Source organism: Zonotrichia leucophrys, chromosome 1A (genome assembly GCF_028769735.1).
Source record: "Zonotrichia leucophrys gambelii isolate GWCS_2022_RI chromosome 1A, RI_Zleu_2.0, whole genome shotgun sequence".
NCBI classification, from domain to species: Eukaryota; Metazoa; Chordata; class Aves; order Passeriformes; family Passerellidae; genus Zonotrichia; species Zonotrichia leucophrys.
The window spans coordinates 4687404-4715260 of NC_088170.1; the positions used below are offsets into that span (position 1 = coordinate 4687404).

General features: G+C 43.0%; 1 protein-coding gene across 4 annotated transcripts in view; it reads right to left on the reverse strand.

The window, feature by feature from the left end:
* CACNA1C (calcium voltage-gated channel subunit alpha1 C) overlaps window positions 1–27857 on the reverse strand; it is a 409423-nt gene that overhangs the window by 58751 nt on the left and 322815 nt on the right. For all 4 annotated transcript variants that reach the window (XM_064735921.1, XM_064735904.1, XM_064735893.1 and 1 more), the window contains exons 20-29: window positions 26816–26945; window positions 22985–23044; window positions 19675–19781; window positions 18120–18207; window positions 16979–17086; window positions 15940–15992; window positions 15701–15847; window positions 14622–14823; window positions 13985–14143; window positions 12691–12801 (exon numbers count right to left, since the gene is read on the reverse strand). In XM_064735921.1, the coding sequence (XP_064591991.1) occupies window positions 12691–12801; window positions 13985–14143; window positions 14622–14823; window positions 15701–15847; window positions 15940–15992; window positions 16979–17086; window positions 18120–18207; window positions 19675–19781; window positions 22985–23044; window positions 26816–26945 (1165 nt within the window). The remainder of the gene's footprint in view (window positions 1–12690; window positions 12802–13984; window positions 14144–14621; window positions 14824–15700; window positions 15848–15939; window positions 15993–16978; window positions 17087–18119; window positions 18208–19674; window positions 19782–22984; window positions 23045–26815; window positions 26946–27857) is intronic.

Here is a 27857-nt window from a genome sequence, read left to right on the forward strand (position 1 = left end):
AGATAACTGCACAGCTTAAAAAGAGGGCAAACTGCAGGATGACCTTGCTACTACTTCTCTGAAATAATCCTGCATGCTGAAACAACAAAAGCAAGCATCAAGTCTAAATCAGCTGAAGAGAGTACATCGGAAGGAGAGAAAGGGGCTGATACCCTGATACTCAGTGGGATTTCTTAGTGAAAATTTCCTGCTGATTGTAAAGGGCAAAGCAGACTTTGCTGGGGATTTGTAAAATGAGATGAACTGCTAGTCTGGCTGATATTTAGTTAATACAAGGACTCGTTTTCGAAAATGCTGCAGGCTTTTTAGAGCTGTGAGAGTCAGTTCTCAGACTTCATTAAAAGAGGCTTTCCATGAAAGTACTTTTGCAAAAGGGACAGGATTGAGTCAAAGGACATTTACACAGTTCCACAGCTCTTGGCACGTGCTCTCACAGCAGATTTGGGGGATTCATGTGTGTCCTGGACAATCTTACAAAGCTACAATAGCTCCTGACACGGACCAGAGATGTGTGTCAGATGCAAATTCTGTTGTGCTGAGATACCATTTAGCCATAACAGCAATCAGGGAAATTAGCAGAATGTTAATAGAGAAGGAATCAAGTGGAGGATGCAGCTGCTTGGAGTTCCTGACAGGCTGCAGGAAAACAGCATCTATTTGCATACTATCTATCAACTCTCATCCACTGATGGATTAATTCTGAGACAGAGTCCCTGCAGTTCACCTACCAGTCACTGTAATGAGTCACTGCTGCAGGGAATTAAACAAGGCTCCCTTCTACTCCTTCAAATCTTTCCACAGACAGGCAAAGAAAAGAGGAGCATTTCATCCCTCCAGACTGTTCTGGTGAGTTCTGAACGAGCCTCATGACTCTTTGCTTATTCCATAAGAAAACAAGACCAACTTATAGCCCAAGATGGACACTCAAAAATGTTGTTTCCCTTTGTTCTCCCTCACTTGTTTCATGCTCTCCCCCACAATGAGGGCACCCGTGAAAGCAGGCAGGTGTCCCTTGAGGTCTGAGGGCCTGCTTGGGCATCCTGAATACTCTCCTTGACAGAAACAAAAGAGTTGGAGGATGTGAATGGCTCTGTGGTCTGGAAAAAGACCTCAGATGTTTATTTCTATGTTGCTGGAAGAAAACTGAGGTACCTCATTACTGACCACTTTGAAGTGGACACCTTCTGATTATGGTTTGAGATCCTGTAGATCCTAAAGCAAATTACAGGTCTCACCTGTCCTTCTGGGGAACAAATACCTTCATCAGAGGAAAAAACCCCACTGCCTGAACCAAAGTCCCCAGGCCACTATTTGACAAAGCTATTAACATTTATGGAGGTTGGAAATACACACCTAATGATAATTGATCTCTACACACCTAATGATAATTGATAATGTCTGGAAGATACGATTAGAAAAGACTGTATCATATCTGTGACTGGAGAATTTCCATTTCCAGATTTTGCAATCCAGTTCATTTCACCAGAACTGAATTTTCCAAAGAGCCCTGTGAGTGCCTCCATGCCCATCTACATGGACTCCTGGGATGGTTTGGGCTGGAAGGGACCTTAAAGATCCATCCAGCTCCAATCCCTGCCGTGGTCAGGGACACATTCCACTATCCCAGGTTGCTCAAAGCCCAATCCTGCCTGGCCTTGAGCCCTTCCAGGGATGTGACACCCACAGCTTCTGTGGGCAGCCTGTGCCAGGACCTCAACACTCTCACAGTAAAGAATTATTTTCTAATCTAACCCAGCCCTGTTTCAGTTTGAGGCCATTCCCCCTTGTCCTATCACTATGTGCCCTTGCAAAAAGACCCTTTCCAGCCTTCCTGCAGACCCCCTTCAGGTGCTGAAGGTGCTGGCACTTGGTGGCACAGTCATCTTACATCTCCCTCTATTTCATTTACTGTAAAGTGGTTGAAATACACAGGCTCTCAGCCATGGGGGAGGCTTGAAGAGCAATTTCTGGTCCCAGGTCCTCCAAAGACTGGGAAAGAAGCATGACAAAGGCAAGATGGAAGCATTTGTTACGAAAGCATCTCTTAGACATAGCAAAGAGCATATTTCTAGGCAATATGCTGAGAAGGCCTGAAGAAACTATACCAGTAAAGCATGCTGAAACTGGATGATTCAACTAGCTGATCCTGATGTAATTTTTGGCCTGGATTGCTCTTAAGTGCCTTTGAAGGAAGGGTGAGTAATGCCTCTGAACAATAATGACTAAGGCCTCTTGATATAAATGCATGAAAATGGTGGCAGAATAGCTGAAAGCTCTCTTATAAATTTTACTGTCCACCTAGAAAATCAGATAAACATTCCTGACCTTCCCACAGGTATTTTGTGACACAGCAATACCCCATGAGGAGTCAGGCCCTTTTTCTCATGAGCAGTAAGCTCACAGCAGTCAGTTAACAATTACTGCCCTGCAGCCAGAAACCAGACTTGTTCTCAGCAAAGAGAAACAAAATAAGCACAAGTTTTACCAGAAAGACTGAAAAATGAATGTGATGGGTGAACAGATCTTTTATCACAAAGGGCATTCCGTGAGAACTTTGCTGTCAAATTCCATTTGGAAGAAGCTGCAAGTGCTCAAAGACTTTGGAAGGTCTAGAAGCAGCATGTCCTGATGAGGACCAATAAATAACTCCTGAAGGCAATAAACCAACCCAGCAATATGAAACAGTCCTATGAGAAGAGCTGAAGGATGGGTTTTATTGTTTAAGATAGTCTGTCTCCTCAAGTAGGACTGACATGCCAGCCCAGGCAAGAATGACTCAAAAGAAGGAAAACTCAGGCTACAAGAACAGAAGTGCCACATCTCTCAGAGTGAAGAGTCACTGCAAGTTTTGGGAAGATGAGACAGGGGCAAGCAGTGGGTGAAGAAGCATTCTGAATATGGGGCTGGACTTGGAACAGATTCCCTTCTCTGTATGAAGCAGGGGAAGAGGCTGTGGACTGCTCTGATGTGGCTGCTGAGTGGCAGAAGGGGACAATGTTCCAGGAACAGCACAGTAGGTATGAGCTGTAGGTTTTTAGATAGTTTCTTTTAAGTTATTTCATTTTTATAAAAGGCTTAATTTTATATGGATTAGAGTAGGTAGTAAAAGAATACTTATTTTTATGTAATCCATCAATCATAACTTGCCAAAAGAGGATGATTACTGTCATTTGACTCTTGGGGAAGCAGAAACAAAGAAAACTAAAGTTTCCAAGGTCTCTAAAAGCCAGATGCATGAAAGAAGGGAGATCACCTCTCTTAGATGTCAGCCAGGTTTCCATTTGCCAGTGGAAATATCACTTTCTAACAGGACATATGCTTCTCAACAGGGGCTGTATCACAGCCTGTTATCTGGTACCATTCTTCTGTGAAGATTCACATCTCTGAGAGCTTTGGACCCTTTAAAACAACCTCACAGGAAGTGATAGAGGGCTGGGATTTTTTGTCTGTTGCTTTTCCCTGGCACTGTTCCCTTTCCAGCCTCTTGCTGCTGCTGTGAGTGAGGCCCTGGTTCACCATCCCACTGGGCTTTTAACATCATGTGGATAATTTTCTGTATTAAATAATTAAGTGCAATAGCTAATACAGTGCTTCCCACACTGTTGCATTGTGCAGTCATATAATTATTTTTGATCATTTATAACGACATTAAAACCCCCAAGTGCCAGACTGAAAATACATCTGTCATAATGTTGCAGCAATATGCAAATTCGCTGGGTATGTTTGCTGTGAGGGAAAAGGTCCTCTATCACTGCAGCTCTTACACAGCTCCTTTAACAGCCTTTTCTGCCTACTGAATTCTCCACTGATCCTTCAGAAAGCTGGAGGATTGCACAGCTCTGGCTGATCCTTGTTAGAGGTTTCACACGTTCTCTATAGTAATTAGAGGATCTATTTGCAGAAAATTGCTGGCCTTGTCCTCCAGGAAGGAGAACATCCTGCATTTAAACAACAGATCTAACACAGGGAGCAGCAGATCAAACAGCCTTTTTGTCCCTCACCAACTGTTTCCACCACAATATGAAAGGACAAGTCCTTTTCCTGAAGAGGGAAGTTTGTTCTGGATACTATTTTGTTGTTGGCCTCTTTCTTAGGGGCAACAACAAAGAAACCAAATAAGGTGCACTCTGCTCATATCTTTGTAACAGATATATTTATTTTCTGCAGTAAAATGGGAAAGAGCCACTTTATACAGGATGTCAACCAGTGCTGACAAGGAAGGCTTTGATGCTTCCTGACCCAGATTCAAGCAGAGTTATGAGCTAGGATTTAGGGTGAAAGTTTCATTTCTCATCATCCATCTCTTTTCTTCTGTTACATTCACCTACCAAGTGTTTTTCACACTGCATGACTTGTTTGGGCTCAGTCACGCCTATGCCATCTCAGAATATAAGCATATGCACAATAGAACAACTTTAGTCTGGCACTACTTTCTTCTCCTTTAAAGTGTTTGGAAGGGCCAGATTTCCTCTCCCACACACACTCAGGAACTGGTGAGGAACTCAGTGAAATCTAGAAGCCACCAAAGAGGATTCCCTGTGCTTTCACATGATAGAGAAGGCAGCTATCTGCTAGCTAACTCCTCATTTGTAGAAACTGCAGCTAAATCAACCTCATCCCTGAGCATTCTGTAGCAAATTTCCTTTCTCTGTATTAACTGGAAGATTTATTATTCAAGGCCCTACTTGATGGGCCAGCAGTCTAAAGCACTAGGAGTAGTGCTCCTGTAATTCCTTTTTTCAAATGTCACTGCCTTGTAACAAGTTGGCAGCACTCTCTCCTGAGTAGTTTCAATTAGGTACCTGGAATAACAAATCCAGGCTTTGGCTCTTGGCTAGAGGGGTCTTCCATGGTCTGTGAGAAAGCCCCAGCAGTGCTGAACTGCTGGGAGAATGCTGTGGCACAGACTGGGCTGCAAGAGGCTCACTTTCTTCCTTAGCCTCTCTTTTCCTGGACATATGGGCACATAGAAATTCTGTCCAGCAAGCAGCTCCCAGGAGCAAGTCTATCAGCTGACTGTGCCAACCCACTGATGTGCACAAAGGACTGGGATGACCTGGTCATTCATGTCCAGAATAATTATTCCAAGTATTTCTTCCCACCAAAGTCACCTACACATGCTGCTCTGACACACAGTACTTTTAGCATTTACTTTTTCAGAAAGGCTTAGAAAAGAGGCTCCTTCTTCCTTCCAGACCCATGGACATGACAGACAATATGCTCAAGTCTCTGCATGATGTGTATCCTGTGCTAAATGCATGGGAATCCTGGCAGACAGGTAATCACAGGAAAGGGAAAGCAGAGGAGTGATTAATGAAGGGAGAAGATATTTTTCCCCTTTTTCAGCCTCAAAGCCCTTGAGGCTGATTCAGCAATTCCTTGAAAGTCTCAGGCTTACTTCACATGAGATGCAGTCACTGGTATCTTTATCTGGGCATGACAAATTCAGGGATTTCTGGGTGTATTGCAGCCGCTGGGCTCACTGGAGCAGCTGAGATTAATTCCAGCTGAGCTACTGGTGGCATAGAAAATCCAGAGGAACATACAAGACATTCAGATTTCACCACAACAAAATTTGGGGTGAAAAAGGAAAGCCTTTCTGGGGTAACCTGATGATACATTTTGAAACAGGGCTGAGTTTAATCCAGAGAAGCAGGGAAACATACTGTACCCAACTTCTACTGCAACTTATTCTGATGAATTCCCTCCACACAGGGAGGCTCTGTGGCTGAGGTTCTAATGTGCTTGAACATGGAGACCTGGGATGCCTGCCAGGGAACTTTAGAAGCACAAAAATATGCTCATTAGCTTAAAAGGTATGGGTTTTAATTCAGTTTTTAATTTTCTAAAAATCCTTTCCCACGTTTACTTTTTCTTTCAGTCTTGTTTGTGTTTTGCTTTTCCTTGCATCCCTTTTTGTCCAATCACATCTTCCTCCATTTTACTAACACTTTACTATTCCAAGGTCTTAAATTTATCTTTTTCTTTCTACCTTTAAGTATATTTTATCTTTTCCCACTCTTCATTATCTGTATGGCTTTTCTTACTCCATGGACTTGGGTTTTCTCTCTTTTCCTCTCAGACCTGTTGGTTCTTTTTGGTTTTGTTCTTTCCTTTTCTTCAGCTAACAAACTGTCTTACCTGATCATTCCTAGCTCTCTGCATGCTCTCTACTCCTTACCCACCATCAAGCACAGCTCACTCTTCCTTCTTGTTAAATGATGTACATTATTCCCCACCCACAGGTTTTGACACATAACCAGCTTTCTTGAGCTTTCTTTTGCCTTTTAAAGCATTTCTTTCCCCCAAAGCCAGGGTGGTGGTTGGAGGCTGACCTTCCTCTTGCAGGGGGTACATGATTCAGTCATCAAATATTCCACATGTAGAGGCTGCCCCTCCAAAACAGAAATAATACTATTGAAGCTGAGGAAACAATTAGGTGTCTACCAAGGTTAAGGACTTGCCAAAACCAGCAAAGGAAGTCTGCAAAGTAAGAAGAGCCACTTGACCACCATCCCATTTGGCCACACAGCTTTGTCCATGCTGTCCATGGAGGAAAGCAGCTGCTTGCACCATGGGCTCACATTTACACAGCTTAAACCACTAATTTATGCCACCACACTGCATCCCAGAGCATGTGATTTTTTACTAACTGTGATTCCTGTTGGATAGAGCTGAAGTGTTATTTAGCTCTGGGCAAAAGACCACTGAGTTGTAACCAGTTTTTCTGATGTTTTTTATCTGTGCAGAAAGTCTTTACTTCCCTTTCTCTGTATAAGCTGGAGAAATAAAACTGTTATGAATGATGCCAGGGCAGCATCCTAAGCTATACAGATATTTCTATGTGTACTAGAATGAAGAAGGACAAAAAGCATTAGATTTCCAAAATTAACCAGCATTGTTTCTATGGATATAAATTTCAGCTGTTTGTGAAAATGTTGAAGCCTCTATCCTGACCAAGGAATAACAGATTATGGTTTTGGTGAGAAAGAAGAATGTGAGTAGTATGAAGCAGCCAGTGTGACTTTAGGAGAGACTGCTCAAAGATCTGTTTATAGGCATAAAAGCATGAGAAATGTACTGGTAAAAAGGGAACAAAAACAGATGAGTCATTTTGCAGGTTTTAGAAGAAATATCTGTACATCAAATGCATGATAAACGCTGACTGAGAGGAGCTTAAAGAGGAATAAAGAAGTGCAAATGCATCAGGGGAGAAAGAAACACTGAGGACACAGATCCATCAGTGCATGGAGGCTGAGAAATAACCATGGGTGGCACTTGTGACTTCCACAGCACAGAGGGCCACAGCTCCTCCTGGGATCCCTTGTGTGCCTTGTGCTGAGGGTGAAGCTTGTTTGAAACAGCCCCCTGAAGTCCAAACTGCTGCACAGAAACGACATGTAAGAATGGCAGGAATGCAGAGTAAAGTAGCAGTGATAAATGAGGGGCTGGAGGAACTCTCTGAGGCAGGACAGATGGCGTTTGTTACAGGCTGCTTTACAAGTAACATCCATAAACACCCAGGCAAGAAAGGTGCTGACAGTGTCTGGTAAATGGAATAGACTTGTGATCTGCAGTCTCTCTGATAGTCATAATTCCACAGAGGAAATCTCCAAGATTCCCTTTCCACACTCAGGCACAGATGTGACAAAATATGTGGTCATGTGCTTTACTTTATGCATAGCAGTAGTTCCATGGATATGTCTTCCCCAGTTTGAGATGACAGGCACAGCAGGAGAAAATTCATAACTCTTGGATTAGTGGTCCTGCCCTAGCTAATAAGGGGACAGATGAAGTGTTTTCCTGAAAGAAAAAGTAGATGTAGCTCACCAGGAAAACAGCCTATTCCAGGCAGCTGGAAAGATCTGAAATTCCTGGAGGAATATCCATCATCACATTAGCATGTACATTGACAGATGGTGAGGCTTCATGTGAACAGGAATTTTAAGTCACTGTCTTTAACTTGAAAAGATAAACCCCAGGCAGGTTTTGTAGAGCAGCTGGCCCTTCCTGGACTGGTTCTTGTGGGGATTTCTTCTTTAAGAAGCTGGAACAGTGGTAGCTGTGAGCACCACAGACAGCACAGCACCTCATTCCCTTCAGAAGTTTTCTCTGGAAAAAGCCTGAAGCAGCAGCAGCAGGTTTCTCCATGCAGGAATTGGAAAATAGCTCAGCAGACTGGCTGGAGAATTTATAAAATTAGAAAAACAAAGCAGCAAAAGGCCTTGGCTCAACAGCATTACTTTTAGACTGTCTGTCTCTTTGAAGTAACTAGTCTTGAATCAGTTTGTGAGCATCAGCCAAAACAAGCACTGAGGTCCATTTGAGAGCTTTGCTTCAGAGCAGCACATTAATACTGTGTAAGGAGATGCAGGGCATGCAGTGGATGTTTTCTTTATCAGCAGCCCTAATCACCCCAAATGGCTCGAGCTCACTGTTAGCACATCCTCCTGACAAAACTGCAGACATGGATGAGCTATGTCTGACACAGTGTTTAGATTAATCCTGCAAAAAAATGGGGTAAGTGACCCTCTGCACCACAGGAGTGTCACACAAACCCACAGGGTTCTCAGGAGCCTTGTCCCAGCCTGGCAGGCACTCACTGTGCCACAGCAGCAGCTGCTCCAGCTGATGTACCCCTCTTCTCTACAGCCTCCAGGAGACCAAGCAGACCAAAACACTGCTCACAGAGGATGGCCAGCTAAAAGGACAAGTTTCAAAGGGACTTGCTGACCAGAGCAAGAAATCTCAGGAGTAACAGTATGTTTAGTTAGGAAAGCCCTTGTCTTCCTACTCCTTTCACATATTTTCTGTAAGTGTTAGGAGACAAGCCCTGACTTGGACTTGGCTCCTTATTCCTACAGCTGGCCTTTCAATAAGTAAAGCCTTGCTCCCACCACAAGAAATGGGAGCAGGGCTGAGTTATCCACGCTGGTTTCTTTGTAGACAGGCACATGTGTGAACCTGCTTCTTATCTGTGCAAATGAAAAGCATCTTTGCTTTTTTCACCTCTATTATCAAAAGCAGCAAGTCAGAAAGACTTCTCACAGAATGGAAATGAAGAAATTAAAAAGAGATACAGTAAAAAAAAAAAACCACCGTTCAGCCAGGCTGCCACCTTTTCTGTTGTTATGCAGGTAATTCACAGTAGCACTGGTGTGCATTCTACTTAGTGGACCTTGGCAATGGTAGGTTAACAGCTGAACTTGATGATCTTGAATGATCTTGATGATTTCCCAGTCCATTTCCAGCTGAATCTGTGTGTCTGTAATCGTGGATGCCACACTATGGGCAGCAGCAGGAACTCTGCAGATTGGGCTTCCCCTAAAGCTGTTCCACATGGGCACATCCCTGGGCTGGCTCCTGAGAGAAGGTAGCACAATAGCAGCTCCCAATACCTCAGGGATCTGTCCTAGTTCCCTTTCCAACCCTCCCTGGTGAAGGTATGAATAAACAGCAGCTGGTTCCACCTTGTGCAGATGGAGAAATCCTCATTCCTCTGTTCTGCTGCTGCAGACCCTTCATTCCAAGGTGCCTTTAGGAAGTGGCTGTGCAAGGGAGAGCTCTGTGGTGGCTGCTTCTGAGTCACAACTCAGTTCCTGCTTGTCTTGCTGCAGTTGAAGGTTAAGCTGCAGCATCCATTACTGGGTTAAGCACCCAAAAAAAGGAGAAAACAGACTGAATGTTGCCAGCTTCAGTTCTGTTCTGCCACATTCTCCTGGGGCTTGTCATTAGAACACAACACCTTCAGCTAACCAAGTCTCCTCCTTGCTTATTGTCAGTCATCAAGCTTACAGCTCTTTTATTTTAGGGTATTCTTCTCACAGAAAAGAGTGATGTTTGGGCACAAATTCAAAATGAGACAAAGCAGCTTAAACAAAGGCTGGTTTGTGTTTTACTGCTCGGGAAATGACAGACAAATCTGTCTGCAGCAGAGATGAGCATTTCATCTTGCCATTTCCCATCTGGGAAACACTAATAACACTCAGCATCTCATTTCTTTGCTGGGGCCACGTGGTTGGTTACCGGGCATAGGTAATGATGTTCTCCCAGGTGTCAAAGAAATGCTTTTGGACATTCCCAGCTGGTGTTCCTGGGGACAGCTTCCATCTGCAAATGTAGTCTGGCCACGAGGTGTAGCCAAGGAGAAGATGGAGGTAACTACTTTCTCCATGCTGGAAACTCCCACTTCAGAACATATTCCAGCCAAGTTCACCTGCAGTACTGGTGTGCAACCTGAAGAGAAGCAGACAGTGCTCCCCAGTGCTGGTCCCCATCAGTCCCAGGGGTCATGTGGGAGAAGGGGCTGCCTTCTTTGGAGAGCAGGGAATGAAGGCTGCAGCCAAATCCTTGTACATAACAATGACAAGTTACACAAGGAATTTGGGGTTTCCAAACCCTAGTCACTGAACCGGTACTTAACATAATTCAGTGTGAATATGCTGCAGGAGGAAAGTCTTTTTGCTGTGTTAGCTGTTTTCACAAGGTCAGTCCTGTTTTTCTTCCCTGTAATCTTTTGCTTCAATTTTTGAAAAGCTGGGGTTTCTTTCATTAAGGTATTTAATTAAAATAGAGGTATGAGTTAATACCATCTTTGGCATACAGGCCAGAGCAGGATTTGAAACATTTATTGTTAGTGTTGGCTATTCTTTCACCTGAGGTTGTTGTCTGAGTTCTAGTTCAAAAGATTTCATTAAGACTCTACTATTCTTGTGATAAACTCTCACTTTTACTATAGTTTAGCAGCTGGGGATTTAGTTTGGAGATTACAGAATCATGGAAAATTTGGCTGAGAGGGGCCCTGTGGTCTATTCCATTTGCCCGTCCCAAGGCAGATCATTGATTCCTAAACTGTCTTGAATTAAAGATTCCCCCAATTTAATTCTAAATCCTCAAACTATAAAGATTCCACAATTACTTTAGGAAATCTGTTTCAATGTTTTGCCATCCAGAGATATTTGCTTACCCTCAATTGATTTTTTTCTAGTATTTTTTTGTGCAGTAAAACTTGAAAAGGAGATTGAACAGAGGAAAGTAAAGCACAGGAAAGTAGAAAGGACTTCCACTATCGTCAATGCCATTTCCTTACTGGTGGAAGCAACCATGTCAGGTAAAGCCTTCCTTGTATGTGTACAGAACTCAGTATTTGACCTGGTTGAACTTCTCCCCTAAATGTTCTGAACCAGATTCTGCTGAGATTCTCATCTTCTTGAAAGTTATAAATCTCCTGTGAAGCAGAACTGCAAAATCAGAAGAACATTATAAAGCCTGTGAGAGGCACTTCTGGGTACATGGTGTGCAGATAAAACTTTTATGAAGCAACAGAAAGTTTGCTCGCTAACAGATATGGTGAAGTCTCAAAAATCAAAGATAGATCTCTCCTGAAAATTAAAATCTCTACTGAGACAGATAATGATGCTTCTAAATTTCGCAAGACAGTGTTTGAGAACTCACAAAAAAACTCCAAAACCCAGTCTTCAGCAGGACTGCCAAGATGCTCCTAACTTCCAAGAGAACTACATCCAAGATAAGAAAGTGATATGGGGTTTAGGTGAAAAATAAAATTACAAGACTATTACAAGAGGAAGTCCTAGAAAGTGTGGAAGAAAGAGAGAAGCTGGGTGGGAATAAAGTCAACATGGAGTTGAAAAGAAAAAAATAAGGCCAAATTCAGTAGAAATGGAGAGCAAAGTTTCTGAAGTAAGGATGAGGAAAATGTTAGATTACACCTGGGAGGAGCTAAATTCAGTCATCCCTTAACTTTAACGTGAAGGACAAGCATGACTGCCAGACAAATATTCTCATTTTTACCAATTAATAACTGATGCTTCAGAGAGCATCTTGACCATCTCCACAATGTTTCAAAGCACCCTTCAAGACACCACTCCACGTGTCAAGGCACCACTGAAGATATGAAATGACATGAGGGACCTATATTTAGGTATTTGGATTCATCTTTTTATGACACATCACTGAATTTAAACCCCACAGAAGGAAGTTTTGGGTAATTCTGTGAGGTCAGGATCTTTGTCCTTGTCCTGCAGCAGCTGTGAGAACTTAACTGGAAGAGCTTGGAAGTTCTAATCACACCCCATGGTGCAGCTAAACTAGCACAATATCATGGCCCAATGCACAGGACAATACTTTCAGACAGGACCTTCTGGGGTTCTGAATATTATCAATGAAGTCTTAAATTCCAAACCAGAGCAATCCAAACCATCACTGAGATGTAGCCCTCCCAGAAGAAACATTTTTTTCCAAAGCTCATAACTCAAAATGAGTCATGCTTGATTAACTTCACTTGGGTCAGGAGACTAATCATGAGATGCTATTTTTAAATTATATAAGGAAAGTCAGAGAGAGAGCATTGGAATAACATTCAGAATGGAAGACATGTTACAGCCTTAGCAGAGTGTCACTGTGATGACTTAATGAAAACTAGGAACCATCTCTATTAGCAGGTGTTGCCTTTTTTCACTTTTTTTGGGGTTTTTTTTTTAAGTGTGTCTACTCTCCAGCAAAAAATGTTATTAAATATAAGTGAGACTCCAATCCAGAGAGCAACTGTCCAGCTCAGTTCTTGGTGGGGTAATAGATGAGAAAGGTTCACCTCCTCCTTCTCCTCACAGCTGCCCCGCACACATGCACACACACACAGAGGCCAGGGAAATCTACTCCTCATGCACCTACCTTGGGTTTGAAGGCAATTAACTTCAGGACCATCTCCACAGTGAAGAGCCCAGTGAAGAGCATGTTGAGGATGTTCATGGCTTCCTTGAACATGCAGCTCTGACCATAGTGCTGAAAAAGAGCAACGCAGCAAGAGTGTGAGGATAGGATGTGCCAGCAGTCAGGAATACACAGGACCCCTCCCGGTCTCCCTTCATGCCAAGGTTCTCTAAGGAAGACCCCAGCATGTTTCATTTTTCAATAAGGAATTCCCATTTCCCTTCATACATAAACACTCCCATGCCTCTATCCATTTTTGCCATCTGGCTCTTGATCTCCTCTTTTTAGAAGAATCTTTTTGAGGAGTGGCTACCAAAATCATACTTACCATTCCAATTCAGGGCTCATTATAAATTTCCACAATGTTACAATACAATCTTCAATTGTGATTTTTATCTCAACCTTCCCTCTTGGATTGCTTTTTTGTTTAATTGTGACTGCACAGCAAGCAGGGGTTTCACTAAGCTGTCCATAATGATACCAAGCTATTCCCCAAGTAATTACACTAAATTCAGGATTCTGCAAAGTACATGAGCAGCTCAAATCATATTTTCCCAATATGCACTATCTTGCATTTGTCAATTCTGAATTAAATTTGCAATCATGCTGCCCATTCACTTAATTTTATTAAGATCTTATGAAGTTACTCTCCATCCTCTATTGATTAATTCAAGCAGTGTCTTCTGCAAGTGTTGCCACCTCACTTTTCATACCCCTGTTTCCAGACCATGGTACTTGAACTCATGGCACTGCCTTATTCTAAGGTCACCTTTCAGTTCATGTTACAAGACCCCATTTGTAGTTGCTTAATTTTAATAAACTTCAAAGAGCTGGGATGGATTTTTATGATCTGCATTGGCACAGGGTGATTTATTCAAAGCAGTTTCAGATAAACAATTCAGCTGAAGATGAATGCAAGGCTGAGAAAAATACAGTGTTGAGACATTTTCAACATTTTTCTTGAAAAGTTCTAGTACTTGCAGGACTCTGTTTAGAAATGAGAAATTTTTTTTTAAGGAGTTAGAATTGTTGAAAGTGTCAGATATTAGCAGGAAGAGGGAGACAATTAGATTCCTTATTTCAACTACATGTCATCAGAAGTGAACAGGGTAAAATTTTTTTTTTTATGTGCTTGTCCATCTCCCTCAACACATGGTGTGAAGGTGAAAGTAGGCCTCAACCTCAGCCATTCGTGCATTTCCCCCAACAAAGTCTACTACTTCATTACCTGGAGGTTTTCTGCTTGCTCACTTACTTGCATGGCCAGGCAGATGGTGTTCAGCAGGATCAGAACGAACATCAGGTATTCAAAATAGGTGGAGTTGACCACATACCAAACTTTGTACTGGTACTGGTTTTTAGGGATGTATCTCCGCAGAGGCCGGGCTTTCAGGGCATACTCTACACACTGGCGCTGTGGGAGAGGCAGGGTACATTTAAAACTCAAACCCAAAATATCAGGGTGGTCAGCTACCTTCAAATGTAATTAAAATGACAATGTTTCAAGTTCTTTTTCTGAAATGAAAAAGCTTAGTAGAAGAATTTCTATTAGGTCACAATGTGAATGTGCACATTCTACCTATTAAAGAGTTCTACATGCATTTACTTTGGCCAGACACTGCTGTTGTGCTCATCTAATCTCAGTGAAACAAATGGTACAGCAAACATTTTTAAGTAATTGTTGTCCATTGAGCATGATATTTTTACCTGGCTCCTAAAAGCTGTCAGCAAAGCCATCTTACAGTTCTATCTTGTTGGCAAGCTTAACATTTACCTCTCTCTGTGCATTTGCTGGCAAGCTTAACATTTTCCTCTCTGTATGCATCTATCTATTAAGAGCTTATTCTCAATGCATTTTCTATCTTTGTTGACAGCAGGATGTTGTAAATTACCTGGTTTTTGTCCAGCTCACAGTTCTTGTACTCTTGTTCTCCTTGTTCCTGAAATGTGACGATGACGAAACCAACGAAGATGTTCATCATGAAGAAAGCAATGATGATGATGTAGATAATAAAGAAGATGGAGATCTCAACCCTGTGATTATAGATGGGTCCCACATCCTCCATGTGGGAATCAATGGACCTATACAGCAACCTGAAAGCAAACAGGAGCCAAATGCAGAGAAAATCTGCAACTGCCTTGAGGCCTTATAGGTGATGTTATAAAGTTTAACTTTGTGATTTTCTTCCACTTGTATCAAAATTTATTCACTCAGAGATGTGCAGACTTGCACTGATCTGAGTGCAAAGCTTGCAAAGGAGAAGATCTGGCTCTTACTAATTCTACATTTGAACCTATTCAGGGGTTCTATTTTCATAGTTGAACAAAATCATGCTCTTCAGGTAACAAAAGACAGGAAAGTCCCAACAGAGTTATTGGGAACTGAGTTTTGTGAGAAAAGGGGATCCCAGGAGTTGGGATAACAACACAGTCCCAGTAGTTAACACTGCTGTTGGCATCACCCGGTGACACAGGTCAGGGTCAGCCCCCTGCATGTCCACGTCACCCTGAGTGACTCAGGGGGAGTCCCCAGCTCCAGTGGCACAGACAGCAGGGCCTGGACCAACACCCCATGTCTGCCAGTACTGCAGAGGAAATGTTTCATATTGCCCTGCTGGCTCCATGGGGAGACTGAAACCTGGCAATGCTGGAAAGGACTTGATATGCATTTTACATTCATTTATACACATAATAATGGTAACAAATACTGATAGCATTGCTACTAATGAAAATCATCTTTTAAGAACTAGAGACAGTGCTTTACACTGTTTACAAGTACAGTAACAGAAATCCCTGCAGGCCCTGGGGAATTTACAAGGTACATAATGCTACAGTGCTACTACTGCTATATTTAAAGCTCTGGAGTCATTTAAATGCTTAGAAAGGGAAAGACTATGCTCTGCCTTTGAATTTTCTCATTTGAAATGAATGAGGGCATTGCTAGTGTTGCACTGGTTCCAGAAACACTCACTCTGGCCAGCCCTCGAAGGTGGAGACGGTGAAGAGGGCCATCATGGCAGTCAGGACGTTGTCGAAGTCGAACTTGCTGTTCTCCCAGCTGCGGGGCTGTATCATGGGCTGGCTGACCTCCCCATCCTTGTAGGTGATGTAGTACCCTCTGTGGGGGGAGAGGGCACACACAATGTGGCACTCCTGAACTGCCAGGCACCATGGGTGTCAGGGGCAGGGATTGGAAAAGCTCAGACCCACCTGCATTCTGCTTCTGTCTGCTTGGAGCTGTCAGTGCAGCTGTACAGCTTGCCCTAGGAAAGGAAGAAAGAGGAATGAAGCTTCTGCTTGTATGGTACTTTTATGTGTGTCACCATCATATTTTCTGGAAAAATCCCTTTGCCAGAATTTCTGCTCCTGGGAAGCTGAGAAGCCTCAGAGAAAAATGAAAATAATAATTATCTGATTCGCTTCTCCTGTGTTTTGCTGCTTTGGAATGTGGTTTGGACATTGTTTACTAACTGGTCATTGATTGGTTTCATGTGAATTGTTTTAACTTAATGACCAATCACTGTCCAGCTGTGTTGGGACTCTGGAAGAGAGAATCACAAGTTTTGATTATCATTCTTTGTTGCCTTCTGGCTGTATCCTGTATACTATTTTTTAGTATTGCATTATTCTATTCTATTCTATTCTATTCTATTCTATTCTATTCTATTCTATTCTATTCTATTCTATTCTATTCTATTCTATTCTATTCTATTCTGTAATAATAAATTAGCCTTCTAAGAACATGGAGACAGATTCTCAATTCCTCCTCCGTCCAGGGCACCTCACAAATACCACAAATGTGTATGCCCTCAACATTTGTCAGGAGGGTGGTGAAAGGCAAAGGGAGATAAAAGCAGGCATAAAGAAGGGAATGAACAACCCCCCATGGTCATCTGGTGCGCTGCTTCCTCTGCAGGATGGGAGGCAGAGAGCCCGCAGGGACCAACCCTTCTGAGCAGCCCCCTTCACCTTCCCAGGGCCATGTCATGCCAATGTAAAGCTGTTTAGGGAAGAACAACATTACTGATCATTTCTTCTGATCACAGATGATGGGCAAGAGTTCTGCATATGCCTGGCTCAGGTTTGGAGAACTGCTGGCAGCAGAAGACCAGGTAACACTGACAGTGCCCCAAATGTCTTGCCTGTTACTCACAAAAGACCCCATCCTCAGGCTTTTTATGCTGTTTTTCTCCCCATCCCTGAATACAGCCCAATGTAATGGATGAAGGAGTGGGTCCAATGGTTTTACCTTAAACAGCTGAACTCCAATGCAGGCAAACATGAACTGCAGCAAAGTGGTGACAATCACAATGTTCCCGATGGTTCGGATGGCAACAAACACACACTGGACCACGTGCTGCAAATGGGAGAGAGGAACAAGAGTCACTTGTGGGATTATTCTCAACTGTTCTGGCTAAGGGAGAAACCCAAGAATAAAAATAATAAGAAAAAAATTATTTAAGCAGTACCCATTACCAAAGTAATGTCTGAGAAAAGGGGACCAACTTATTTAATTCCTTGCTGTATTTTTAGAAGGATGCAGAAAGGGGTAGGAAAATACCAGAACTGAGCTCTCTGAGACTTCCTGCATATTTGGGCACCCATCAGCACATATGAAGGAGTTTATCTAATACATAAAGGTTATGCTTAGGGTTGTGGGCCCATCTGTAACTTCAGAAAACCACATCATTTCACCTCTGGGCTGATGTGGCCATTCAGCTGAAAAGCAACTTGTCAGAAAAGGAGCTGGTGGACACAAAGTTGAATATAAGCCTTCACTACAAAGATGGCAAGTGCTATCCTGGGCTGCATTAGGCAAGATTTTAACAAGTTGAAGCAGGTGATTCCTCCCCTTTACTCAGCACTGGTGAGACTGTGCCTGTTGTGCTGGATCTAGATCTGGCTCCTCAGTACAAGAGAGCTGTGGACATACTGGAGGAAAGAGCCACAAAGATGACTTAAGGGATTGGAGAAAAGGCTGAGAGAGCTGGGTCTGTTCATCTGAGAGGAGGGTCAGGGAATCCAGTCAATGTAATCTGATCAATGGCTGAAGGGAGGGTGCAGAGGAGGCAGAGCCAGGCTCTTTTCAGTGGTTGCCCCTGACAGGACAACAGGCGCAAATTGAAACAGGGTAGGTTTATATGAACATTGAGAAACACTTCTACTGTCAGGGTGACTGAGCATTGGAACAGGTCATCCAGAGAGGTTGTGGAGTTTCTCTCCTTGGAGGTAATCGAAAGCCTGGGTAACACCCGCTCTCAGTGGCCCTGAATGAGCAGGTCACTTCCAACCTCAACCAGACTGTGATTCTGCTGAAACTTTACTCGAACCACTGCAAAAGTCTGAAATAATCTGAATTTATTCATAGAATGCACTGGGACTTTTCTAACCTTCAGTCCTTTGGCTCTGTTGATGGCCCTCAGTGGCCTGAGGACCCGCAGAACACGCAGGATCTTCACCACATTAATGGCACTGGACCTGGAAGAAAGTATTGGAAGGTTTGAGAGACACAGCAATGTGGGGAGTGTGCAGCAAGGACAGATCTTTGAAATTCTGCATAGCCTGAGACTGCATAAGGGATTTATTCAACTCTTTGCCATGGCACTTCAGGGCTAAGGAAACCAATTTCTCTGTTTTCTTCAGAGGTCTGGCTGCTTGCTCTGGATTTCATAATCTCTACTGTATTAATGGAGGAGGAATGGAACATGGGCAAGGTGTATTTTTAGAGCAGGGCAAACAGATTCTGTAGATATCTATGATATAGAAATTGTGCCAAGATGTAGTCATTACCAAGGCATTTTCAGATAAGGCTCAAAGAAGCATTCCACTGAAATATTAATAGAAGAGTGAAAAGTCCAGGAGACTCCAGCATTAAAGGTAGACTGTCCACCTGGAGTTTGATCCTACAGTGTGTCTGGCTCCTGAACCCACAAATCAAAGTGTATACATAAATTTAAGGATGTGAAAACTCCCACTCAGTTGAATAGGATGACTTATGTGCTCACTGTTAAGTACTGAACACAACTATTGGAGCAGAGCTCTCTGCGCCTTCCAATACTAAACCCTGACTGAGAATCTTCCTCATGCTCAATGACATCATGTTCTCCTACTGACTTTGGGAACAGTTTTAATGTTAATGCACATTTTAATGTTAACACACCAAGAGTCTGACTTAGGTCTGTAAGAAAGAAACAGCAGATCAAAACAAGAACTGTGCCATTCTTAAGACTGTGACTGAAAGCCCAATGGACCCTTCAAATTGTCCTACTTGACTTAGTGTGCAACTTCTGTGAGCTGCCAACCTATGATGGTAACAACTGGGAGCTTGTTTCTTACCAGATATGAAACTAATTAGGGAACTTCCTAACCAACACATAGTCAAGTAAATCTATATATTGCTAAGTAAATTAACAGGTGAACTAAAGGACAGCAGCATGACAGAACAGCCACTACCACTCTGAAGAGTCTTACAAAACTCTTCAAGTGTTTGATGGCTTTTCATTTCCATTTTGATGGCTGTGACTGAGACTCACAGCATCTCAGGAAGTAGGAAAACATTATCAATCTCATTTTCCAAAGAGGTTATGAAAAGTCTAGGAGGGAACCATAAGTCATTAAAATGTCCTGAACTGATACAGTGTAACAAAGGCCGTAGAACAAAGCTAAGTGTCATGATTCCCCATACACCCATTTTTTGTTCTCATTTGCTCTTTCTGAAAGATTCCCCCCTCCAGCTCACCAGAGTAGCATTTTCCAGTTACTACCTCCTGTCTTGAGGATGAATTTTAATGGCCTTGAACCATCTGAGAAAAACATCTCATGAATACCCCAACAGGCTCATGAGGAAAATCTTACCCAGATAAAACAACGAGCCTGAGCCATCCCTCCCAGCCCAGCCCTACAATCCCCACCCCAAAACCAGCCAGCTGGAAATAGCTCACTCACTGGATCCCAAAGGAGATGAGAGAAACGCTGACCACCAGCAGGTCCAAGATGTTGAAGTAGTTCCTGCAGAAGGAGCCCTTGTGGAGGAAAGCCCCGTAGGCAGTCATCTGCAGGGAGCACAAACACACTTTGCCATCAGCAGCTGCCCAGGAGCCAAACCCACCTGCCTATGCTCAGGGTGGATAACTGGGGAGGGGGCAGTATTTCTATTGTTGGCAGACCATTTACCCCCAGACCCCAAAGGAGAAGTTGAGCCCCAATGGAAAGAAAAGAGAGTGAAAAAGACAGCAAGATAACTGTGAAAGGCCTAACTAAAGAAAGAGAGGAAAATATGCACTTTAAGTGCACTGAGTACATAACATTTAGAATTAGCAAAGCAGCAGAATGACTGTTTGCAAAAATTACTCTTTGCAATCATATGCTTTTCCCTTTTTCTTCAGTGACAGAGGATACTTCTGTTATATAAAGGCCTCTCTAGCAAAATTGAATAGAAAATACAAAATAAAATGGTCTCTTCTGTAACGCTTTTCAGTACTTGGACCAGCTGCAGTGGACAGTTGACTGCTCTTCCTTTCATGAAGGAAGAACCGAATCCCTCAGGATTAAGATACTTTAGAGCTGAACTGAAAAAAAACCAGAAGGAATTACTGCTCTCTTCAGCATGGTCCTTCTGTTCAGCTCAATCCCACAGCCCTTTTCCTATTAATTTTTACTCTAGATGTAGTTGCATTTTCCCTTTAGTTTCCTTACAAAGCTCAGGCTGTACTCCTTGGAACAGGGTAATTTCTTTGTGGAGGTAATCATTATCAACATCACTGGGCAGAGGGAGGGAAAATACATATTTTGGAAGGCAGGCTCTGCCCTGCCTGGGTGTGATGGGGTGTTGAAAACCTGCTGGCTTTGAGGAGGATGTCACAGCTCCAGAGCTGGATTGAGTGACAGTGTAAACAGAGTTCTCTTACCCAATGTGACTAAATGAGCCTGGCACAGTTAAAGAGGGTGAGCTGATGGGGTATTTGTACCACCTACCTTAGATTTGGTGAGTGATCTAATGCAGCTGCTTTGAAGAAACCCCATCCCCACAAGTGCTAATGTTCCTTCATGAGGAATTCTCATTCCCATCCAGGAATACAGGCTTCTAAGTTTGGTCCTCTGAATCTCATTTAAATTAGGTGTCTAAAGTAACCCGAGGAGGACACCATGACACTGAGCTGTAGCCAGACTTGCAGCTGAGAAGTGTGAACTGGACAATCAAACTGGAGTTTTCTAGCTCCCACCAGTTGCTTAGGATGGTGTATTGGCTGGAAGTTTCCAGCCTGTGACAAATTTATTCAGAGCAAAGCTGAAGGGCACATGGTATTTTGGATTATTTTCTTCACCAAACATCCATGACATCAGGGAACTGACTATCAATCAGACAGAAATTAGAGGGGGAGGAAGTATAAACTCTGGTCTTGGCTTAGAATTTATACTTGTAGACACATTCAGTTGGGGAAGGGAGGAGGGGTTCTTGCCATAACAAAGGTGGTAAAGATGCCCTTTACTGGTTAGATTTTGTATGGCAATCTTGAAAGAAAGACACCATTGAAATCAGGAGGGCAAGCTCTGCTGAGTTTAAGTTCAGTACAAATTGTGGTTCTCTCAAGCCTATTCAGGGATTTTTTTCATCTCAGAAGAGACTCTCAGAGAGTGTGTAATCTACATCTGCCTCCCACCTCGGGCATAAAACAAGTTACAGCCTTTTAGGATGCCAGTTAACAATCCTTGGCAGTCACCTTGCCAACATCCACCAGAATGCAGGTGTTGTTAAAAGCAACATGGGGGCAGATGAAGCTTGTTCCTCTACAGCCTTGAACTTCCCATGGCCATTCATTCTTTTGTTTTCACCACCTACATTAACTTTGCTGTTTTGCAAAACAATGTGCTCAGTGAAGGCAGCAGAGAAACATGCACTGAGAAACCAAGCTCTTAGTGACTTCAGCTTATGGTCCTTGCACTGTTCTCCCACTTGGACTTAGAGAATATCCCGGGATGTTGTCATAAATCACTGAAGTTAATAGGAGGACCTTGGAAGGCCCAGGCTGGGTTAAGTTCTGCTTTCACTGAAATCATTTAGAGTGTTACCACTTCCTTCAGAGCAAGCAGAATTAGTAATTGTGAGTCCAAACAGGTAACCTTGAACTATTGTTTCATTTTTAAACTTTGCTGTTGGGATATTTTCCTTTTCTTGACAGGCCTTTTGGATCTGCCATGTGATCTGTGCGCATCCAGATTTATTGTGTAAACACAGATGCAAACTGCACACAGGCATAATGTGTACATCTCCCTGGAGAACATTATGGCTTTGGTAATTTCAAGTCATATCAAAAAAAGCACGTTTCTCTATAAAAATATGCAGGGGCCACCCTGCTTGCCAGCCTTCAATATAGATACTGTTATTAGGGTCTTGAGCTGAAAATTTGAGCAACTCTAAGGCACCGCCTGCCAGCACTTAGAACGAGCTTGCTGAGGGAAAAAAAAAAAAAAAAAAACAGCTGCCAAGTGAACCTAGCATTTAGAAAGCCAGAACTTTGCTCAATTACTGTTATTTAAATTATTAGCCTACCAATTTGAGAAAATTAGAGTTAAGAACAAGGCAGCCTATTTTTATTTTCTTCCAAGCTAGACCATTCTCCTGCGCATTCCCCTTGGTATACAGCACGTTCCTGGGAAATGGGAAGCTGGGCTTTGATGCAGCAATTTTCATTGGCAGCTACTGTCCTTGGCGTCTCAGGGATTTGTACTCTTCAAATTCTCTCTCTACACCTAAAAAGTGAGGTTTTGCACTGTGCTCCCTGCATCCTAATTTGCAGTGCACCCTGTAAGCTCACAGAAGTCATCAGCCACCCTTTGGGGTGGTTTCTGCAGAACAGAGACCTTCTCTTTGCCTGTGTAAGAGGTGTGTGTATTCAGAGTTTCTTGCAGAGGAGAAAAATCCTGTTTTGGAAAGACTGGCCAGGGTAGAGGGAGAAGTTTATCCAGGGATGGCCTTTTTCTCTCTCACATTTCCCAACATTGCATCCTTTCATTGCGATTCTCCTAAAAAGCATTATTTTGCTATAGGCCCTCAATTACAAGTCTGAATATCGAAATTTCCCAGGAGACTTTTAAAGCAACTACAGAAACGTCAAATGAAAAGAAATAAAACCCTTTGTGCAGTAATAATAATGGGGTTGAAAAAAAAAAGGAAAGAAAAAGAGAGCGAAAGAAAGAAAGAAAGAAAGAAGGAGAAAGAAAAGCAGAAAACAAGTGTATTTCTCAGATTGGTTACCTTAAGAATAATTTCTAATGTAAAGATACTAGTGAAGACATAGTCTGCATTGCCTAGGATCTGAAAAATAAGCACAGTTGGGTTAGTGGTACTGAGCGTGACCCAGAACAAACAGGCGTGTGTGTTAGCAACAGAGACTGGCAGAAACCAGAAAGCTTGGGAACAAGTAATGGTAGAGAAGATGGGCACTTTACCTTCAGAGCAATTTCAATGGTGAAAATGACAGTAAAAACTATATCAAAATAAAAGAGAATCTGTAAAAACAAAAGGGGATAGGAGTGGGGAGGGTAGGTCAGTGAGTGATCGCTTGAGTGGGAAATCACAGTTAAAATCAAATGCACGAGTTCTTGTCACGAGGGAATGAGGACAACTCTATAGGGAACAGTTTTGGAACAAGGTCCTGTTGAATGCAGTGAAGGTCCTGGCACAGAGGACAAGAAGCACATTACATGAAATCTTTCCTGAGTTACAATCCCATGAGCACTATAGAGGCAAAATAACTTTTTGGTTGCTGTAGGACTTTTTTTTTTTTAAATCTCATAAAGAACATTCAAGGGTTTTCCCAAATAGGATTCCAAACTGAGAGTACAAAGAATGCCTGGTCTCTCAGTGGAAAACATGAGATTCCTTCTTATTAACTTCCATTCAGTCTTGTTCTGTGCCTCTCTCAAAGGAAGGAAAGCAAACTGCAAAATCATACTCTAGCTATTTCTTTTCTCCGTCCTGAATTGCTCTGGATTAGGATGAATAACAAAGACTCTGCCAATTGAACAGAATCCCAGCCGTTGTATTGCAACCATAATTTGGTCATTTGCTAAAGGTGCCTGACTTAGATCCTGCATCTTTCTATTTGCACCCTGAATAACGAGCCAGCTGAAATGCTCATCATTCCCAGGAACCTGGTGATGGAGAAACTCATGGCATGCACAGCAGACCACAAAAGTGGTGTCACAGGAGGCAGTGAGAAGTCTAGAAGTGTAAAGGGGCTTTCAAAGTAGCAGCATCAAGGACAGGAATGTCCTTCACTGCCAATATGTTGGCATCCCACAGTAAATGGGAACTTTCTCACTGATTTATGGGAGCAGGATTGAACTCTCTTTGTTTCCAATATATTTTAACATCGCAATCCTCCTTAGTGCTATCTACACTACAAATGTTGAACATCAGAAGTACCATAACCATGGTTTACTGTGGTTTTACCATAAACATGTTTTAAATTAGAAGGCCAATATATGGAAGCTGTAGAAAACTGATAATTTGTGAAATTTGGACCTTTGCTGCTAAAACACTAATAAACATAAAGCAGGAAACTGCCTGCTCCCATTCCACAGGGGTTTATTGTATCTCAGTGCCTGTATCCTCACTTACATTTATAGGTGGCTAAATTCTTACAGCTTGGTATGCAGAGGGGCAGCTATTGCAAGCTCCAGGGTTATTTCACATTGCTCTATTTAAGCACAATCCAAATGTGGATTGAATTGCAGACACTTCATGTCAAATGGGGGGATGAATCACTTACTGCTATCATATAACTCAAAATTCTTCAGGTCACTGCTCAGTTTTCAATTCCAAATTCTTCTCAAGGCTGTCTTGAGCTATATCAATTTTTGCAGCTTAGAGAATTAAGAAAGGGCCACTTCAAAGGGACAGATCCTGATTTTAACCTATATTAATTTACTTACATGACAACTGGAAATATCCTTTTGTCTTGCTGCTTTGTAAGTCCTGATATTTGATTATTTTATCAATGGAATAATTTTATAATCAATGGGCCAGATTCATGGGAACTCTCTAACTTCTTTTTATGACTCCGACAACATAAAGAAGCTGCAAACTTGATTAAAGTGAGTGATTAAGCTGTACCTGTTGCTGCTTTGCCTCACCAGGGGCCTGCAAAGGATCTGGAACACACTGCTGAATGTGGCCCCAAAGGTGCAGCTAGCAAAGATGAAATCATGCTTAATGAAAATGGTCACAGCCCCTCCTGTGCAGGCAGTCCCATGTTTCAGCTGGCATATTTGTTATTGTCTAAATATGAACTTGCTCTAGAACACATTAAAATGAAAGAGCGCCTTGCCAAGGTGCTAACAGGAGAATCTGGTGAGCACAGTCTTAGCACTTGCTTGGACTTCAAGGGCTGTTTGGTCAGACTGGGCTGGCACTTGAAGCACTCTCTGCCTGAGCCCTGTGTGACACAGAAGGACACAGCCTGCCCCAGGAAAGAGCAGGGCCAATCCTCTCCACCAGCCCTTGCTGGGCTCTCTGTCCCTGTTTTCCTGCTCTGGGGTGGTCTGTGCCAGCAGCATCCCCAGTCTGCACAAGTCCTGGAGCACAGGCTCATGCTGAGTGAAGGCAGAGGCAGCTTTGCTTTCAGCTTGATTTCTTCCTTTTCCTCCCAGGCCTCCGTGTGGGCACAGGGCAGGACAGGATCTCACTGTTCTACTGTCACAGTGCCAAGGCAGGCCACATTTGCAACCCAAACATCTTGCCAGTGTCCCCTTGTATGATACATTTTAAACATCTGTACCTGCAAAAGTTAAACACAGATTTTCATGCAACACCAGTGGCTTTACATACACAAAACAATGCTTTGCCTCAAACCTTCAGCTCTTTAATCCAGGACAACCAGCTCTGACTCTTTTTTCTCTATCTCATTTAAATGTCTCTGCTACAGACTCTGTGACAGTTTCTGTGGCATGTCAGGAGCCCATCTGCCAGCTGACATGCTGCAGCACTAATACATATTGGCATTTAGTTATCCCTACATGGTGGGCACCCTCATTTGTGCACAAGTGGGTTATTGGTGGCACAGGTTTGGCTGGATTATTTAGCATCCTCCTTCAGGACAAAATGCAAAGCCACTCTGAGATATGCTCAGGAATAGACTTCCATTAACACCTTCTCTGCATGCACATATGTGTTCAAATGCATGCTCAGGCCAGGATATTTCAGGGAGCATTAAATTAAGGTTGTATTATTAAACAAGGAAAAACCATCCCACTCTTCAATCCTAGCAAACTCTTCAGGCATCAAGGCACCAAAATGCCACTGCAGACACCAGAAATCAGAGGCCTTGCATATGTCTTCTGACTCCTCATTTCTGCAATGACCTCTGACTAATGGAAACAACCACTGGCAAAGTTAAAGGAGCAATGAACATTTCAAAGGGCAAATAAAAATGGTCAGGAAAGAGGGTGAGAATGTATCTTCATGCTGAATGCCTTCCTCTTCTCTCCCCAGGCAGGTAAGGAGAGGAGCACAGCATATTTTTTGAGGGTTATCTCAAATTTAATGATAACTTTGCAGCTTGCGTTCAAAAAGTCTGATTCTAACCATGATGACATCAATTTTCCCCAGAGTGACAGCATCAAACTCAGGAATATTACTCCTGATTTACACCAGTGTGAATAAAATGAAAATCAGGCGCTGGGCTTTTAGTTTAAAAGACAGCATGTGGCAGCAGAACAAATGTTCCACAGGGAACCTGAAAATTCCTCAGAATTGAATTATCTATATCCACAATCAATGTTTTAAAAGCTCATTTCTACTGCTTTAATCCCAGGGAGCAATAATTTTGCTTCAGCCTCCTGTTCCTCCTTTCCCTACACACACTTCTGAAGTGAACTAGAGGCCAGATTCTGCACTGACTCATGTTTCCTGCAAAAAACCTAATGATTTTCACACACAGCCTACAAAAGGCAGAAATCATGGAAGGCAGGCACTCCCAAGCCTGTGATGCCGCAGCCTCTTCTGCCTTTCCTGGCTTCAAATCATGATCAGCTTGTCCCACACTTGCAATCCCCAGTGAGGGAAGGAGGATATGAAGCATACTTGGTTCCTAAAGGAGAGGTGTCTCACGGGGTCCTCAGCTGCCAGGGAGATGCTGCTGAGCAGGATGAAAAACAGGATCAGGTTGGTGAAAATGTTATCGTTAACGATGCGGTGGCAGTGCACACGGAACCTGCAAGAGAGGGGAGAGGCACAGCTTCAGCTCTCAAAGAACAGCAAGGAAACATTTCCCCCCTCCTCTTCTGCCAGCAGGACTGGAGGATTGCCCTGCAAAGCATCTTTCCTCTACCCCAGCACAGGGACAAGGTGTGCAGGGCAATGCTGGCTCTCCACACAGGACTCACTCCATCTGTTTGAATGGAGAACAATCACTCCCTCCTGACAGAGCTTTTTGTGATTTCCATGTGGCCTGAAACCTGCCAGCCCAGAATTATATCCCTCGCTTTCATTTATGGAACCATTCCTGAGTCATTCAGGAGGAAGGCACCAGAAACAGGTTTTAGGGTGCCAATGTCTTTCTGAGCTTTCACTCAACAGGAGCTGGGGGGGATCTACCTTGCTAACAGAGTACAGGCCTGGCCAAATGGATATAGGGCAGCAAATGGCTTCTGAGAGACATCATGCCATGCAGTTTGCATGCTAAACACAGGCCCACTTGGTGCTCTTAGTGGGAAACTAGGAGGTAAAGAAGGAGCAGTCTCCCATCAAACTTGCTTACTGGAGACCATTACATCACTTTCCACATATTGGTAGCAGGATGTGAGGAGTTAAACCCCATAACAGCTCTGTGCATAATTCTACAGGCACTTCATTAATCTATTTAGCTCTACTCTTGGCTGTTAGGGCTCCAAGTCCCTATTACAGCAATTTTACAGATGACTGCAGAGGTTAATTTAGTTCTACAAATGACAGGGGGTGGGTGGCACAGCTAGCATTGCAGTCCACAAGCCCCAGCTATCCTCAGTCCCTCCCTGTTACACATACCCAAGGAGGAGTGGCACAAGCTCTGCTGGGACAAAAATGGCTCTGAATTCAGCGGTGCAGGAACAGCCCTGCCTTCCTCTGGGCTGTGTTTGAAGGCTGA